This window comes from Ovis canadensis, chromosome 14 (genome assembly GCF_042477335.2).
Source record: "Ovis canadensis isolate MfBH-ARS-UI-01 breed Bighorn chromosome 14, ARS-UI_OviCan_v2, whole genome shotgun sequence".
Taxonomy (NCBI): domain Eukaryota; kingdom Metazoa; phylum Chordata; class Mammalia; order Artiodactyla; family Bovidae; genus Ovis; species Ovis canadensis.
The window spans coordinates 38,835,811-38,854,050 of NC_091258.1; the positions used below are offsets into that span (position 1 = coordinate 38,835,811).

The 18,240-nt window shown below is 55.0% G+C and overlaps 1 protein-coding gene across 4 annotated transcripts in view; it reads left to right on the forward strand.

Annotated features, from left to right (window-relative positions):
• Positions 1-15,755, forward strand: part of ADGRG1 (adhesion G protein-coupled receptor G1) — a 44,874-nt gene extending 29,119 nt beyond the window's left edge. For all 4 annotated transcript variants that reach the window (XM_069552860.1, XM_069552859.1, XM_069552861.1 and 1 more), the window contains exons 2-14: positions 1,644-1,737; positions 2,305-2,727; positions 4,310-4,442; positions 4,982-5,129; positions 5,556-5,687; positions 6,148-6,264; positions 6,478-6,523; positions 6,784-6,887; positions 7,622-7,740; positions 9,768-10,036; positions 11,332-11,440; positions 12,478-12,746; positions 14,320-15,755. In XM_069552860.1, the coding sequence (XP_069408961.1) occupies positions 1,650-1,737; positions 2,305-2,727; positions 4,310-4,442; positions 4,982-5,129; positions 5,556-5,687; positions 6,148-6,264; positions 6,478-6,523; positions 6,784-6,887; positions 7,622-7,740; positions 9,768-10,036; positions 11,332-11,440; positions 12,478-12,746; positions 14,320-14,450 (2,088 nt within the window). In that variant the 5' untranslated portion in view covers positions 1,644-1,649 and the 3' untranslated portion in view covers positions 14,451-15,755. The remainder of the gene's footprint in view (positions 1-1,643; positions 1,738-2,304; positions 2,728-4,309; positions 4,443-4,981; positions 5,130-5,555; positions 5,688-6,147; positions 6,265-6,477; positions 6,524-6,783; positions 6,888-7,621; positions 7,741-9,767; positions 10,037-11,331; positions 11,441-12,477; positions 12,747-14,319) is intronic.
• The last annotated feature ends 2,485 nt before the right edge of the window (positions 15,756-18,240 follow it).

The following is an 18,240-nucleotide window of genomic DNA, read 5'->3' on the forward strand; positions in this document are numbered from 1 at the left end:
CTCTCTCCTCCAGCCCCTGTAGAGGGCGCTGTGACCGCACTGATCCTTCACTCCAATACCCCTGCGGCCCGGCTGCCCAGTAACCTCTGTGAACACGGGCCTGTGCACAGAGATGGATCAGGAGCTCCCTGTGGAGGAGGGGTGCACTGTCCTGTACCTTCCAGAGCTGGTAACAGGAGACCCTGGCTGGAGGCGGGAACCAAAGGAGTCGAGGACCGACTGTAGAGGGGGTTGAGGAAGACTTCCTGAAGAAGGTGTCCTCTGAGCTGGGTCTTAGGGGTCATTATGGTGAGGTTCTTGGAGGAGAGCCCTGAGAACGTCCTTTTCCTTGCCTTCTGAAGGCCCGGAGGGGGCAGGGTGGGGTGGTTCCTAGTGATGCTACCCTGATTACCCCATCACTGCTGGGTTTGAAAGGGAGGTACGATTATTAGTCCTGTTTTCCCTGACTTACACAGGGTTATGCAGCAAGCCAGAGGTGGAGCTGGGACTTGAACTCAGTCACTGCCTTTTTTTTTTAATTTTTAAATTTATTTTATTGAAGAATAGTTGATTTACAACATTGTGTTAATTTCTTCTTATAGCAAAGTGATTCCGTTATACAGTACTTATATATTCTTTTCATATTCTTTTTCATTATGGTTGATCACAGGATATTGAATATAGTTCCCTGTGCTATACAGTGGGACCTTGCTTTTCATGCATTCTGTATGTAATAGTTTATATCAGCTCACCCCAAGCTCCTCGTCTATCCCTCCCCCACCCCCCTACTCTGGGCCATCACAAGTCTGTTCTCTATGTCTGTGAGTCTGCTTTTGCTTGTAGATGTGTTCACTGGTGTCTGTTCTCTATGCCTGTGAGTCTGGTTTTGCCTTGTAGATGTGTTCACTGGTGTCATAGTGTAGGTCTCACGTATAACTGATGTCATACTGTCCTGGACTTTCTGTGACTTGCTCCGCTTGGTGTGATCATCTTTAGTCCGTTCACGTTGCTGCAGGGAGCATGATTTCATTCTTTCTTACAGCCAAGTAGGATTTCACTGCATGTATGTACCACATCTTTACTCATTCTTCTGCTGATGGAAGAATAGGTTGTTTCCACGTTTTGGCTATTGTGAATGGTGCTGCTATGAACCTAGGGGTGCATATATCTTTTTGAATTATAGTTTTGTCCAGGCATATGCCCAGGAGTGGGATTGCTGGATTATATGACAACTCTGTTTTTAATTTTCTGAGGAACCTCCACACTGTTCTCCACAGTGGCTGCACCAGTTTACATTGCCACCAACAGTGTAGGAGGGTTCCCTTTTCTTCACACCTTGCCCAGGATTTGCTATTTTTAGGCTTTTTAATGATGGCCATTCTGATCTGTGTGAGACACCTCATTGTAGTTTTGACTTTCATTTCTCTAGTAATTAGCAATGCGGAGCATCTTTTCACATGCCTGTTGGTCATCTGTGTGTCTTCTTTTGGCCAGTGCCTCCTGATACTCCGCTCCTGGCAGCTCTGGGGGAGGTCCACGGACTGTTTCCACACATGCCTCCCTGCCTCGCATCCCACTTCCATACTACCCTGGTTTGTCCCTTTGTAGGGCTGGCAATCACCCTGGGAATCAGGACCTCGGCTAACACTCCTGGCCTCTTTCAGGCAGTGATGTCTCGGGTGCCCTGGGGGAGGAAGATGACTGCCCAGGTGCTGCTGCAGATGCCATTGTTCCTGCTGGGTCTCTTCCTGGTTCCAGGTAGGTTTTCCTGAAGGTGCCTTGGGACTTCTGTTAAAATGCCATCCTTGTGTTAAGGACTAGCACATCCACTAACCCCTTTGGGCAGGCACACGCCTGCAAATACAGCATAGCAAGTAGACAGTACCTTGGAAAAAAGATAGAGTCTCCCCTTCATCCTGTCAAGTGCAGCCCCCCCACCACCACCCCGCTGCCCAGTACACAGCTTGGGGTGGGTTTTGGCCCCACCCACCCCTGCAGCCAGAGCACCCTTGTGCAGTGCGCAGCCTGTGCCGCTGTCTGTAGCAGGCATGGCCTCGTGAAATATTTTATTGCTATTTAAAATATTATTTTACCTTTGAAAGTTTTTCTTTTCTTTCTTTCTTTTTTTTTTTTTTAACTGATTTTGAGTTTGTTCTTTTCCTGTTTTTAAGCCAACCATCTTGGAGCAGGGTAGATTCATATTTTTGGAGACCCTTTGAAGTAGGTCCTTGGAATGTGTGTGGGTCCCAGGCACCAGGTTGCTGCGTTCTGGGCCCAGGGCCTGCCTCCAGCCCAGAGTCTCACCTGCAGTCTCTGCCCCCTCAGGTGCCCGTGGCGGGGGCCCCCGGGAAGACTTCCGCTTCTGCGGCCAGCGGAACCAGACGCAGAACAGCAGCCTCCATTATAAGCAGGTGACCCAGCTCCACATCTCCATCAGGAACTCCGAGGAGGCCCTCGCCATCCACGCCCCCTTCCCTGGAGTCCGCCCGGCTTCTTGGCCATTCCCTCACCGCATGGGCCTCTACCACTTCTGCCTCTACTGGAACCGCCACGCAGGGAGATTGCATCTCCGCTACGGCAGGAAAGACTTCTTGCTGAGTGACCAAGCCCTTGATCTCCTGTGCTTCCGGCATCAGGAGGAGACCCTGGCCCCGGGGCCCCCACTGTTTGCCACCTCAGTCAGCTCCTGGTGGAGCCCCCAGAACACGAGTCTGCCCAGTGCGGCCAGCTTCATCTTCTCCTTCCACAGTAAGGCGACTTCCAGACAGCAGGACGGGTTTGGTCCAAGGCCTGGAAACTAGAAAAGCAAAGTGCACGGGGGCTGGGGTCAGGGGGCTTAAAGCGGGCTGGGCTGCCTGTCATGTCATGGAGTTGGGGGGCCTCTGTTCACAGGCAGTGGGGACTCAGGGAAGGTGTCTGAGGAGTGGAAGAGTGTGATGCAAGGTGTGTTCGTGGGAAGACAGGGGTGAGGGAGGAGGGGTGAAGTCCCACCCTGCGACTGCAGTGTAGGTCCAGGTAAAGGAAGACAAGAGATGAACAGGGTGGGAGCAGAGAGAACGAAGAGACGGAACTAGAGGTCAGGAGCCAGAGGAAAAATTCTGCTTCGTTAGCCTCATCTAGACTGTTTATCCCCATTTCACAGAAGAGAAACTGAGGCTCAGAGAGGCACAAAGTTGCAAGAGTAACGAGTAAGAGAGGGAGCCAGATTTGAACCCACCAGCTGATTGGCTTGGGGCCGGGGACAGGAAGAGAGGTCAAAGGTCAGGAAGTGGCAAGGCTAGAGGCCAACAGTGAGGTGTGCAGGCTGAGTCTTCTGGCTGAGATGTGACAGGTGTGGCCTGGCCACTGCCTTCTATTCAGTGCAGAGTGGAGGCAGGGAGGAGGGGCTGACCAGAAGGAGCTGGAGGCTTTACCTGGGGTCCAGGATTTCCCTGATTCTGGTTCCTTTCAGGCAGCTCCAGTTTGGGGCAGGGGTCCCAAGAGAGGGGGCACAGGGCTTTGAATATGTTAGCATCTCCAGGCCCATGGAAATGCTAAGGGGTGGTGGGGGGTGGGGTGGGGAGAGGGATGGAGGGGCCAGAGCTGGGGCAGGTGGGGGCAGGTAGATGGGGGTCCCCGCCCCAGGCCCGGATTCTGCCCCAACCTGGGAGGGTTTAGGGCAAAGTCAGGAACAGCTGTAAATTGGCCTCCTGCAGAGGAGATCTGGCCTGGTCTTACTTGGTCTGTAGAGTTTTCGGAAAACATGAGCCAGAGTTTTCAAATGACTGAAAAATCAGGCTTTCTGCCTTAAAAATTCAGATGTGACCACAGGGCCTGCCTTATTTGACGGCATAGGGCCTGCCCTCTCCCGCTGTGTCCCTATTTCCATCTGCCGACTTCATCAGAGTTCCATCTAACCCCTGGAGATGCCTGAGTCTGCAGCCCTTGGGTGCAGGGCAGCCCGGGTGGAGGCCCTGGAGCCACCACAGAAGCCCCCCACCTCCCAGCTCCTCCTGAAGGAGGCCTGGCTGGTCCTGGGGAACTGGCCCTCCCAGCTCCCTCTGTGTGGTCAGAAGGATGCCTGGGGTAGGGGTAAGGGTGGTTTAGCCCACTCTCCTGGGGCTGGAGTTTCTGGGAGCTCCGTATGACAGAGCCCCGTCTGGCTGGCTACCTCTCTGAGTGACCTGGGGGAGTCTACCCCGCTACCTGGAGCCTCAGTTTCCTGTTCTGTAAAATGGGGACAGAAGCTGTCAGAGTCACCGGGGGAGTAATTGAGAGTGTGATGAGTGGGGCCTGAGTGTGGAACCTCATTCAATAGCCTTTGGTGAGTCTGTCCATCCCTCTCCCCCAGATCCCCCCAACAAGGCCTCCCACAATGCCTCGGTGGACGTATGTGAGCTGAAAAGGGACCTCCAGCGGCTCAGCCAGTTTCTGAAGCATCCCCAGAAGACCTCAAGGAGGCCCCCCTTCACCCCCATGGGCCAGTAAGTGTGGGTCTGCAGCGTATAGGGGTAAGGAGGAGGCTCCTCCAGACCCGGGCAAGGCAGGGATTTGGAGTGGGAGACCGTGGCGACCTCCCCTTGGTTTCCATCTCGATTCGGTCCCACAGGCCAAGCCCCCTCTCCTGCCTGAGTCAGAAAAAAAGTCTCTCTTACCAGCACCCAAGCCCTCCTCTCCACCAATAAGGAAAAAGGATTGACCCATTTTACAGCTCAGCAGACTGAGGCTGACTGCTGGGTAGGGCTGCCCAGCAGCACAAAGTGGGTCGGTCCAGGCAGAACTGGACCCAGAGCCTGGTGGCTGAGTCTGAGGATAGGACCCCACCCCGCTCCTTTCCTGTTTGCGCTGAGGCCCCAGTTTCCTCCGCATCACCCCCGCAGGTCATTCTCTTGGGCCCCACACTCTTTCCTGTGTATCGGCCTGAGTCGCCTCTCTGCTCTCTCCATCTTCCTGCCTGCTGAACTACCTGGATCCACCCCTCACCCCCAGCAGTCATCTCCTCCTCTCTCCCCTGTGCTTCCAGGCAGCTGCAGAGCCTAGAGTCGAAGCTGGCCTCTGTGAACTTCACAGGGGACGCTGTGTCCTTCGAGGAGGAGCGGGTCAACGCCACAGTGTGGAAGCTCCAGCCCACCTTCAGCCCGCAGGACCTGCACATCCATTCCCGGCGGGAGGTCAGGGGTCAGGATTGGTAGCCAAGGCAGGAAGCAGATGTAGAGGCTGCAAGCGCTCTCTCCCCACACCCCCCTACCCCCCCCCACCTTTCCCCTCACCCCCCTACCCTTCCCCTCACCCCCCGACCCTTCATATCCCCCAGCACACCAAGGGGCTATAGGCAGGGTCAGTGTCTGACACCCAGACACCAGAATAAACATGATTCTCCCAGGCCCTTATCCCCTGGGCTCTAACCACAAGACTCCCTAGCCAGCACTGGTGCCAAGGAAAGGAGGAGTGAGCAGGGTTGTTGTGAGTCTGGCCTGGCTTTGTGAAGGAGGTAGGCTTAGAGATGGCAGCGTGCAGGAAGGCATATGCTGGGGGGACATGGCGGGGACCTGGAGGTCCACTTCTGGCTGAGCCCCAGCGGGTCCTCTGGTCTGCAGGAGGAGCAGAGCGAGATCCTGGAGTACTCGGTGCTGCTGCCCGGTGTGCTCTTCCAGAAGACCAAGGGCAAGAGGCAGGAAGCTGAGAAGAGACTCCTCTTGGTGGACTTCAGCAGCCAAGCTCTGTTCCAGGTACGGGGTGGTTGTCCTTGTGCCCTCCCTTGGGGAAAGCAGCTTCTGTCTGACAGAGAGATGGAAGGTAGGCATGGAAGGTAGTCCTCTCCTCCAAAAGTCTTTGTAAAGTCAGAAATCAGATGGCAATGTGCATGACATTTAGAGCTGCTGCTGCTGCTGCTGCTGCTGCTAAGTCACATCAGTCGTGTTTGACTCTGTGCAACCCCATTGACTGCAGCCCAACAGGCTCCTCTGTCCCTGGGATTCTCTAGGCAAGAGTACTGGAGTGGGTTGCCATGCTGGGAAAGGTCTAAATGGTGTTATTCTTACTATGGTGTAAATGACTACCCATGCAAGAACTGCTTCCTGAGGGAGACTCAAAATCTGGGAGCAGTGTACTAGGCAGAGACAAGAGTGTACTCTTCTTCTCAGTCCTGAGCCCTCTCCCTCCCCTCTCCTCCATACCCCATATATCTAGGACAAGAATTCTAGCCAGGTCTTGGGAGAGAAGGTCTTGGGTATTGTTGTGCAGAACACCAAAGTAGCCAACCTCTCGGAGCCCGTGGTGCTCACCTTCCAGCACCAGCCACAGCCGGTGAGTGTGAGCCAAGCAACCCAGGGGACAAGGGTCCCTGTTTGCCCATGTGCTCCCATCCCTCCTCTTTTCTGAAAGAAAACTGATTGACTGGCTGAGGGCCCTGGCCAGTCAGGTCAAAATAGAGTGGAGCCCTGGCTCTGGCTCCCTCAGCCCGGCGGGGAAGGAGCAGACTGCCACAGGCACCGCCCCCCTTCTTTCTTGTCCCTACAGAAGAACGTGACTCTGCAGTGTGTCTTCTGGGTTGAAGACCTAACATGTGAGTGTGGAGGGGGCTCTGAGCTGGGCAGGGACCTGGAGGCAGGTAGTGGGGGGTCCTAGAGGGTGAGGTACATGGAGTTAATCAAAGAGGGCTTCCTGGAGGAAGGTGGCTTTGAAGAAAGAGTGATGGCAGGTTAGGGACCTGCTGAGGGAAGCAAAAGCTCAGAAGGGGGATGCAGTCATGCATTTGTGGGGTACTAGGGATGACAGTGGGGGTGCTGAGCTTGGTCTCAGAGCCTCATGCTGGCCCTTCCTCAGCGAGCAGCCCGGGGAGCTGGAGCGATGCGGGGTGTGAGACCATCAGGAGAGAGACACAGACGTCCTGCCGCTGCAACCACCTGACCTACTTTGCAGTGCTGATGGTACATGACCCCCTCCTGCCCCATTGCCACCGCTTCTCACACACACGGCATTCATTCCTCACAAGCCTCAAGCTGACTCCTGTTGTTGTCCCATTTTATCGATAAGGAAACTGCGGCTCAGAGAGGTTAGGCAATTTACTCAAGGTCACACAGCTAGTAGTAAGTAAAAGGTCTCTGAAGTCCTTGCTCTTTATCCCCCAATTTGGGTGCCTGATACAAACGCGGGTTCCTGGTCCTAACCTGGATTCTGATTCTAAAGGGCTGGGGTGGGGGCAGGACTGTGTTTCTATAGAACCTTCCAGGGGATGCTGAGGCCCAATGCAGAGACCTTGTGGTGGACTTCAGTACCTCCCCCAAGATCTCTGTGTCCTACATTCATTCTCCCAGAATTTTAGGACCCAGCATCCGAGGGACCAGAGTGGTCCTCTGGTATTCTCTGGGTATCGGGAGCTCACTCACTCCCAGGAGACTTATTTCTGGGTTGAGTATTCTAGAAACATAGTTAGTGCCAGGACAGAAAAGGGGTTCTCTGGTGGAGGCCGCTGGACCTTGGTGGGGACGGGGATCCATATGAGAATGTGGTAAAAAACTGCACTCATGGGACCCCACTCTGCTCCGCTGGGGGGGGCAAGAGTGGCTCACAGATGCTCAAGGTCCTCCAATAACTAGGGTTAGCCCCCCTTGTGGGCACAGCCTCAGCACAGAGGCCAACCCCGACCTGCCCTGTGGTGCAGGTCGCCTCCGTGGAGGTGGACGCCGTGCACAAGCACTACCTGAGTCTCCTCTCCTACGTGGGCTGCGTCCTCTCCGCCCTGGCCTGCGTCCTCACCATTGCCGCCTACCTCTGCTCCAGGTAGGGCCTGGGGCTGAGAGGGAAAGGGGAAGACGGGAGAGCCTCCATTCCCGGCCCCCGAGCTGGGACCACACAGTCGGGGAGACCCACCCTGGAGACGGGCCTGACTGACCCTGACGTGTGTGTGTGTGTGTGGTTTGTGGGAACCCTGGGAGGTTCAGCTGACCTTCCCTCCTCAGATCTGTGATGTTTGGGTAACATCGCACTGACAGCTTATGTTAGCTGCCAATGTTTAAAATCAGGCGAGTTGACGTAAGAATCTAGATGCCTGTCTTTGAAGGACCAGATGTGATTCCACTGGGCGCATACAGTGATATGATGATGCTGGTGATGATAATGGTGAACAGTTACATCAAGCTTCCCACATGCCACACCCTGTTCTTTTTTTTTTTGAGCATATAGAATACATTCCTTTATTTTAAAAATCCCATTGTTTCCCTCTATTTTAAATGCATTTCAATACTTTATTTGCTTAAAGGCTACTCAAAGATTTGCAAATTTTTTTAGTGCAATTATTTTTTATTTATTTTAATTGGAGGCTAATTACTTTACAATATTGTAGTGATTTTTGCCATACATTGACATGAATCAGCCATGGGCACACCCTGTTCTAAGTGCTTTATATACATGAACTAGGTTCATCCTCACAAGGGTCCTGTGAAAGAGTGCTCAGAGAGGGTAAGTGACCTGACTGAGATCACACAGCACGGAAGTGGCAAAAGCAGGCTTGAACTGAAGCTGGCAGGCTCCAGGCCCACAAGGCCCATTACTGAGCTGTCTGGCAGTGGCCTCTGTGGACAGGCAGAGCCTCCAGGGTTCTCCCCAGCCCGCATTCCCTGGTGTCTGTTTTGAGGCCCGGCCTCCTGGTTCCATGGAGGAACCTGTCACCCTAGTCGTTTGGGTGCCTGAGGAGAGAAGAGGTCACCTCTAGCAGAGTGAAGAATGCCTCCCCCACCCTCAGACAAGCTTGTGTGTGGGGTCTGGATTGTCAGAGCTGGCTTGGCCTAAACTGGAGTCCACCTGCAGTTGGGGCCTGGAGCCACTGCGGTAGAGGAGAGACAGCCTCGGTTCTGGAGTGGCACTGGGAGTGTGCTCACTGTCCTCGTGGGGAGGAGGGGAGGGTGCAGCCATGGGCAGGCACGGTCACAGATGCGCACGCTGTGGGCTGGAGTCAGTGTTGAAGAGAGACGGCTGGCAGGCTTAGTGGAGGGCCAGGAGTGGGGGCACAAGCCCCCCAGCACTTACCCACTGATCACAAAAGTGCCCCCGAACACAGGGACGGGAACCCTTCGGGACTGAGCATCTTATCTGTGCTGGGTGCTTTATTTCAGTGTAACCCTCATCGCACCCTTGAGGGGGGCCAGTCCTCCCACTTCACAGATGAGTAAACTGAGGGTGAGGGGGTGGGACCAGCCAATTGTGGTGCCTTGTGTTAGGGGCACGGCAGGCGTGGAAATCCCGGATGGCAGGTGTTCTTCTGCACCCTCTGGGACAGGCAGTGGGTGGTGCCAGGCAGGGCACACTGGGGGCAGAAAGGCTGACAGTGCCCTGGACCACATAGTATCTCGGGATGCGGGCAGGGCAGGCACACACACAGACTCAAGGGCACAGGCGCACACAGCCTGTGCTCAGAGAGGTACAGTTGTGCAGACAGACATGGAACATGGGTGGCGTGGATTCCCCAAAACAGCAAAAATTCTGGTCTTTCCCTTCTGACTTTGGGAGCATCTGGTTGATGGTCGTGTCTGTGTTGACTGGAGCATCTATGCCTAGCTGAGGCTGCTGTTCAATGCACACACAGTGCCTGAGCCTGTGGGTGCTGGATACAGGGTAGGTGCAGAGGGACAGGTGGGCAAGAGCCTGGCTGCAGCCACAAGAGTAGGATAGGAAGCGTGTGTGTGTGTGTGTGTGTGTGTGTGTGTGTGTGTGTGTAGTCTGGGAAGGCTGCCTGGAGAAGGAGGGGTGGGCTGCGCCTTCCCACACTGACCACCAGAGTGAGCCTGTCTGCCCACCCCCAACCTGTGCAGGAGGAAGTCTAGGGATTACACCATCAAGGTGCACATGAATCTGCTGCTGGCCGTCTTCCTGCTGGACGTGAGCTTCCTGCTCAGTGAGCCGGTGGCCTTGGCAGGCTCTGAGGCTGCCTGCCGTGCCAGCGCCATCTTCCTGCACTTCTCTTTGCTCGCCTGCCTCTCCTGGATGGGCCTCGAGGGCTACAACCTCTACCGACTTGTGGTCGAGGTCTTCGGCACCTATGTCCCAGGCTACCTGCTCAAGCTGAGCATCGTGGGCTGGGGTAAGTTAGTGGAGGGGGTTTGTGGGTTCCCCCTAGACTGGCCTCTTCCTCTTGGCCTTTGACAAAAGGTGGGCACTTTGTCCCACTTCTCCACCTACGATTATTCCCTCACTGCTTCCTTCAATCACCCATCCTCAGGGGTTCTTTACCTTGGCTGGATCAAGGTCCTCTTTAGGAGGATGAGGTGATGAGCCCTGTCTCCAGTAAATGCTTACATATTCTCTTCATCTCTATTTTACAGGTAGGGTTTGCAGACAGAGCCATGTGCGGATGTGCAGGTTGGGCACTGCTCAAAGGTGCCCAGTCGTGGATGAGTGGGGCTGTAATCCAGCCCCACATAATGCGTCTAGGCTGGTGGTGGCCCAGACTGTGCATCCCGATGAACCTCAGATAACAGATTCCCAATGGCTCTGGCGTTTGTTCTTAGCCAATAGCAACCCAGTCCACCTACAGCTCGACCTCTCTTTTGTCAGACCCAAGGCCTAGAGGCACACACCACAAGTCCTTTTGATCACTGCACAGGCCCATCGACCTCCACATGTCCCTGATCCCAGCTGCTCCTCCCATATTTTTCATTTGGCTCCTTTTTGGTTCTCATCATTGATCTATATGAAGTTCCTTCAGAGTTGGCTGTTCGTCAAAATCCAGGTGTTTAATGGTGGGCACCCCCTTCCAGGGAGCTCTCAGTCTCCACCTCATGGACAGAGTCAAGGCCCAGAATAGACATCCCACTGGAGCATAACTCTAGATGTCCCCCATTGAGCTGTCCTCCACCCCACCAATGTCTGCTTCTTCCCTTTCTCTTGTGACATCCAGCCCCCCAGCAGGGACCTGCTGGCCCTTTCCCTCAGGGCCTTCCAGGATGGCGAGGGGGCAGGGGTTAGGTTAGGGGAGATAGGCCCCCCTCTGGGAAACCAGGAGCTTCCCTTCATAGCTCAGTTGGTAAAAAATCTGCCTGCAATGCAGAAGACCCAGGTTCAATCTCTGGGTCAGGAAGATCCCCTGGAGAAGGAAATGGCAACCCACTCCAGTATTCTTGCCTGGGAAATCCCATGGACAGAAGAGCCTGGCAGGCTACAGTCTGTGGGGTCACAAGAGTTGGACACGACTTGGGAAAGCAGAACTGGAATAGAGAAGGAGGGTCCAAGCTTGGAGGACTTGCCCCAGGTGGAGCTGGCTGGGCTCTGGGAGCACAGGTCTCAGAGGGCACATGAGAGGAGGAGGGCTCACCAGAGGGAAGGGAAGGGCAGACCTGGGAAGGTGGGAGACGGAGCTCCCTGCGTTGCTGTCCACAGGCTTCCCCGCTTTCCTGGTGATGCTGGTGGCGCTGGTGGACGTGAACAACTATGGTCACATCATCCTTGCTGTGCACAAGACCCCTGAGAGCGTCATCTACCCTTCCATGTGAGTGGCTGTGCAGTGGGGGCAGGAGTGTGGTCCTCACGGCGCAGAAGTCAGAGCAGCCTGGGCCCAGGTCGCACTGACCAGGAGACTCTCGGGTGACGGGTGCTGGAGGTACTGGCCTGGCCTTGGCTGGAGCTCTGGGCTAAGAGTGATGCTTCTCTCCAGGAGGGTGAGGATAGGCCTGGATCTGCCAGTCACTTGCCAGATAACTTTGCGCAGGTCCTGGCCCCCCTCTGGGCCTCAGTTTCCCAGCTTGTGTGTGGCGTCTGAGCTGGAGCAGATGAACCTCTAGCATGTTCCTTTGCTGCACACTTCTATCTCCCTCCCCATGGAAAGATGGAAAGACTGAGACCCAGAGAAGGCAGGGATCCACACCACCCCACTCAAAGGTACCCAACCAGGAGATGAATGGGCCTGAAATCCAGTCCTACATTCAGCTAATTCACCCAGGCTGGTGGTGGCCTGGCCTGTGAGTCCCTCGGAACCTAGAGTAGAATCCAGAGCTCCCGAGCCCTAGGCTAGGAAGGAATCCTTTCCATTCCTTCAGTGTTTTAAAAATTTCAGTTTTTTGCATCATAATCTTGTGATTTTTGCCTTACCTGTATCATCCGTATTATTATTGTTTGATTTTTTTCTTTAAATCTTCTGGCTTGTTAAAAGTATTTTTTAAGTCATATTACACATAAATGGGAAATAAGCATTACTTGTCATAAATAGTGAAAAGTCATGAAAGGAACAAGATAACCCTGCTACTAAATTCTTGATGAAAGTGGTGATCCTAAGTCTGACTCTTTTTGAAAAGGGAGACTAGCAAGTGTTAAAAGTGTTAAAAACACATTAGCTCCAAACTGAGCCTTTCTCTTGACTGTAGAGAAGGAATATAGGATAGTTGGAAGAAGAGTGACTTTTTGGCCCTTGAATCGGTCGTGTCTAAAGTAACTGCCCTGTAACTGGGGCTCACCATGGTGCTTGCCCACGGCCCAGGAAGCACCATGTGAGCCCGGCCTTGCCCTGAGCCTTTGTACGCTTGCCCACAGGTGCTGGATCCGGGACTCCTTGGTCAGCCATGTCACCAACCTGGGCCTCTTCAGCCTGGTGTTTCTGTTCAACACGGCCATGCTGGGCACCATGGTGGTGCAGATCCTGCGGCTGCGCCCACATGCCCAGAAGTGGCCCCACGTGCTGACCCTGCTGGGCCTCAGTCTGGTCCTTGGCCTGCCCTGGGCCTTGGTCTTCTTCTCCTTTGCTTCTGGCACCTTCCAGCTTGTCGTCCTCTACTTCTTCAGCATCGTCACCTCCTTCCAAGGTAGGTGTGGAGAAGACCCCAGACCCTGGCCCAGGAAGGGTGCCCATACATAGAGAACAGGCCACGGATGAGATGACCCACATGACCTGAAGCCTCCCCTTCTCTGGGCCTCAACCTTCCCGTTCATAAAGTGGGGTCCTCTGGGCCACAGTTGACAAGTCTGTTTGTACAGTAGGTACTGATGAGTACCTACTCTGTGTAGATTCTATGTTAAGCCCTGGTTCCAGCTGTGAACTAGCCAGGCAAGAGCCTTGCTCCGCAGAGCTCATCTCTAGTGGGGAAGACCAAGTGTGGCCCCGAAGACCGAGGGCCACAGGCATCAAACGGCATCTGGGAGAGGAAGGAAGTAATAGTGGGCAAGGTGATAGACAGTCTGAGCCTGCTGGGGGACACTTGGAGGGGGAGGCCCCTCCGTTTAGGAGACATCCGGAGGCAACAGAAGGATCCAGCCATGGATCCAGGGTAGCCTTCACTTCACCTCCCTCATGCCCCACCCCCGTTGCACGGGGACCCCATGGAGGCCTCGCCTTCCCTGTTTTCCTGCCCAAGTCCTCCTCCTGCCCAGCACGGTGAAAAACAAAGGTGGATCTCTCCACCCACAGAGAGATCAAGGGTCCCATTACTCCAAGGATGTTTCTCGGACCAGCAGCAGCAGCAGCAGCAGGAGCTTACTGCAGACGCCGCCTCTGGCCCGCCCCAGGCCTGCTGAGTCAGAGTGCTCCTTGTTATAGATGCCCAGGTGCTCCTTAGAGGCTGAGGAGATCTGCTCTAGGGCTGGAGCACTCCAGGCAGAGGGAGAAGCGTGAGCAAAGGTCCTGAGGCCAGAAGTAGGGTGTATGTTGAAGGAACCCTGAGGAGGAGCTGCATAAGGGGTAGTGAGCTTGGCGGGAAATGGGGAGGAGGTGAGGGGGAGGAGCAGAGGGGCTGGATCGTGGGGCCCTGGCTTGATGCTATGAGGGTCTGTTCCTGCTCTACCTGCACCCCTCTGCCCTCACCCCCCAACATCACACACACACACACACACACACACACACACACACCTTTGTTTTTCACTATGTTGGGTAGGGAGGAGGGCTTGGGCAGGAAAACAGGGAAAGCAAAGTCTTCATGGAGCTCCCGTGCAATGGTGTGAGGGAGGTAAGCCTTTGTTTTCTTATCTGTGAAGTGAAGGGGACTCTGTAAGGATGCTGATCAATTCACGCATTTACTGAGCTATTGCTTAATCACAGTAGTATTATTTGGGGAGAAATAACATCACCTGGTACTTAAGCAGTGGCTCCAGAGCCTGACCACTGCTGCTGGACTCCTGGCTCAGCCAAGCCCCTTATCTCCCTGGGCCTCAGTCTCCCTGTTTGTAAAACAGAATGGTAATAATGAGGCCTGGTCTCAAGGGACCTGGAGAGACTAAAGTGAGATGATACACAGAGTGTTGCCCAGTGCCTGGCGCAGAGTCAGTACTCCTGGGATTGAGTCTGTGAGGGGAGTGTGGGCAGACATGGGTCAGAGTGGAAGGGAGTGGTATTGGGGGGGCTGCCCCCAGCCTCTGAGCCCTGTACCCCCTTGCTGCCCACAGGCTTCCTCATTTTCCTCTGGTACTGGTCCATGCGCCTGCAGGCCCAGGGTGGGCCCTCCCCTCTGAAGAGCAACTCGGACAGTGCCAGGCTCCCCATCAGCTCGGGCAGCACCTCGTCCAGCCGCATCTAGGCCGCCAGCGCACCCCGCCAGTGTGAAGAAGCAGAGTCACCTGTCTTTCTTCACTGCTGCCTGCGGCCCCTGGAGCCAGGCCTGGCCCTTGGTGGGCCAGCTGAAGACTTGAGAAGGCCCTAGGACCTTGGAGGGATGGGGCTGTTGCCATGGCAGCCAGAAATTCCCAGGCTGGGCCTTCTGACTACTTGTCTCTTGGGTCCATCTCAGGGGGCCCAGAAGTGGGACTGAAGTCTGGTCTTAATGCACCACCACTGGACCGGCCCTTGTAGCTGGGGGTTGGAAGTCTGCGGGACTTGAACCTGGGAGGCTGGCGGCACCCTTGGTCCTGTGCCCTCGCCCTGTCTCTGGTGATCACCACGAGGGTACTCTGTAGCCCCAGGCATTTTAACCTAAGGATGGCACGCAGGGAAAATGAGTCGAGGCAGAGCTTTGAGCCAGACCCCCAGAAGAGCACAGCTTCCCTACCTCTGAGCCCAGGGCCCTCCCCCTTTGTCAGCCTCCCCAGCCTTCCCTCTCCCTTCCTGCTCCTCCCTTCCTCTCCTAGGACCTCCCTAGCCTTCCACTCACAGCCCCAGGGGCCCTGATTCCAACCCTGGACTTTGGGCAGTGGTTCCCAAGAGCTGCCTGGTGCCTGCTGTAAACCTTTATTTACTGTGTGGGCCTTTGCCTGCCCCTGACTCAGGCTTAGTAGAAACATTTCTGGGCTGGGCTAGGTTCATCTTTCCATCTGGGCCTCTCCAACGCTGCATCACCCTTGCTCACCACTGCCAAGCCCACACCTCACAGGGGCCCACAGCTTCTCCCGAAGCCCTCTTGCCTCGCGAACTATGGGACATCGCAGTCAAAAATCCACCGTAGCCCTCCAAAGACTGAGACACGCCTCCCCTGATGATGCTGGTAGAGCCTGATGTGCCCCTTAGCGCCCCCTGCAGGCAGTTTTGATCACACCGCAGCCACTCACAGTTAATTCTGCTGGACACGAATGGCCAGACCAGCTCGTTCCCCGTTGTGAGTTCTCAGTCTAGTGTGGGAACCATGCACAAACACGAGAACTCTTAGAGCTGCAGGCACAGGGTTGGGGGAGCCATCACTCCTCGCTGGGATTCCAGGAAGACTTCCTGCAGGAGAGCAACATTTGACCTGGCTCTCAGACTCAAAGATGGGGAGGATTTCCTTTGTAATTACCAGTCCATTTGTCTTTTGATATTAAAAAGAAGTATGTGTTCATTGTAGAGAATTTGGAAGCTGTAGAAGAGTGCACAGAAGGAAATAAAAGTCAGTTGTTGTCACCTAACCAACAAATGCAAACATTTTGGGGCGTTTCCTCCTGAACTTTGTTCTGTGCTTCTAGTAAGAGTCACTGATGGGGATGGGGCAGGGAGCACAACAGAGAAATGTGAACAAGAGAAGACGGCATGCGTAAAAGAAATCTACTAGAAATGTTATCAGGGCAAGGGGGAGGAGAAATGGCAACTGGGTGTCAGCACTGGGGAGGCAGTGGCAAGTGGTGGGGTCAGTGGGGAACTGAAGGTTACGAGCCTCACGCTGAGGGTGCAGCTGCTACTTAGCTCGAGCCAATCACCACCTTGCAAGAATGAGGGCACATGTAGCCAGACCACACTGCCTTCTATGAGGAGAAATCCAGATTGTGCTGGTGTAAAATCCCCTGATTTAAAAAACTTGACTAGGGACTTCACTGGTGGTCCAGTGGCTAAGGCTCTGCACTCCCAGTGCAGGGGACCCAGGTTTGATCCCTGGTCAGGGAACTAGACCCCATGTGCCTCAACTAAAAAAATCCCCCATGCTGCTACTAAAGATGCCACTTGCCACAACGATCAAAGATCGTTGATCGAAGATCAAAACCTGCGTGCAGCAACTAAGACTTGGTGCAGCCACATAATTAAATAAAAATAATAAATATGAAAAAAAAAAAAACCTTAGCTAATCCAAAATATTCACTGGTCAAAGAAATCACATTTGAGGGCTGAATTCAACCCTTGGCTGGTTACGGGACATATGTAACCAGTTTACTGACCGGTGTGCAGTGGGTGGGCTGCAGGAATAAACTGATTGGATAAACTGAATTATCCAATAAATTGAATAAACTGATTCTCTCCCATCACTGCCTTCTACCTTGTCCCGTCAAGTCTCCCCTCTCTGTCTTGTGACACAGGTGAGGCAGGTCAAATAGCTTCTCATCCCCCCTTCAGTTTCTGGAAGCAATCTTGTTTGATCACGGCTCTTTGTGTCTAAAGATCCAGTGTAGCTCCAGTCCTGGCCCGCATCTGAGCTTTCCATCCTCCCTCCTGTCCTGGCTGCTCCAGGAGGAACATGGGCTTGGGAAACAGGCACGGTCTCCAGAGATGGACAGGAAGTGGGGTGAAGGGCCCTGGCACCCAGGGATGGGCTGGCAGTGATGTCACAGGCTTGAATGTGGGATATTTGGGGACCTGCCCAGACCCACTTCCATCTGCCCCTGCCTCTGCCCTTCTCCAAGTGGTGGGCTCCTCTTGTGCCCCAGCCCCTGAAGGCAGAGGACAGACCTCCTCCCCCACTCTGTTGTCCCGACTGCACATCTGGGTGGGATGCACGGAGATCGGGGCCATCTCCCCTTCGTGGACCTCTCTGGGGGTCTCTCAGACCAACATTACTTGGCTAGACCTTAGGAAACACCTCCAGCCATCCTCAGGGAGGGCAGGAAGGGTGACCCAGCCCCTTCCCCCAGGCCGATAGCACTCCCCTCAAACAAATCCTCCCACTCCAAAGGACTCTCTTGAGCACCTAGTGTCTGTTTCCAGGGCCAGCTCAGGTAGCGGGGACCAGGTTTCTGGTCGGATCTCATCCTCTCGTGACAGCCCTGAACGGGCCATCTGATGGCTCTGCAGTACTCCTCAACCCAGATGGTTCTTGATCACACTTATCTCTGGGCTGTGGGACTTTGGACGATTGGACCTCTGGTCCCACCAGGCTTGTTTCCCCCTTTGTGTGGGAAATGGGCTGGCATAGCCAGGAGGTGAGTTGGCTGGGCCTGTCCAGAGTACCGGAGGCCTCGAACCAGGAGACTCCAAACCTGGAGCCGTTTGGACAAGCTGAGGATGGGAGACGGTTGAAGCGGGGAGGTGTTCCTGGGAATCCCCAGGGCTCTGAGTGGCTCCATGCTCAGCTCCAGCCCCCGTTGGGCCTAGGAGTGGTGGCCCCTGCTTTGGCCCTGCCGGGCCTTCCCCACCACTTTGCCAGTCCCGGTCCTGTCTCCCCAGGGGGGCTGCACACTCTGGGTTCCCGTCTGCAGGGCTCAGGCTCCTCTTTACAAGAAGGCATCCGGGAGTCCGTCTGCGAGCCCCAGGCACCAGGTGGGTCTCCAGGGGTGGAACCTAGCAGTCATGGTTCACTGAGCCCTTGCCCTGACCTGCGGCTGGGAGAGAGGAGGCGGCCAGTCAGGTGGAGGTGGGCGGAGGGGCAGGCCAGTGGCTCCCATTCACCCTTCCAGCCTTCCCTGCAGAGGAAGTGCCTGGGGTCCTGTCAGATTCCCACCTGCCCCCTGTGTGGCCCCAACCCTCCCAGGGCAGAGAGGGCCTAGCAAGAGGCTGAGTCCTGTGTGGACACTACGTGGGAGGAAGAGGAAAGAGAAGCCAGCCAGGGCTGGGCGGGCCTACCCGTCTTTTGAATCCTCCCCATGCCTCATAAAAAACTCGGAGCAGAGGTTAGCTCACGCCAGCTCAGGCAGCCGGGAAGTGGCCAGGACAGACGTCAGCCCGGCTCTGACCAAGCCCCAGGGCCCTCGCTCATA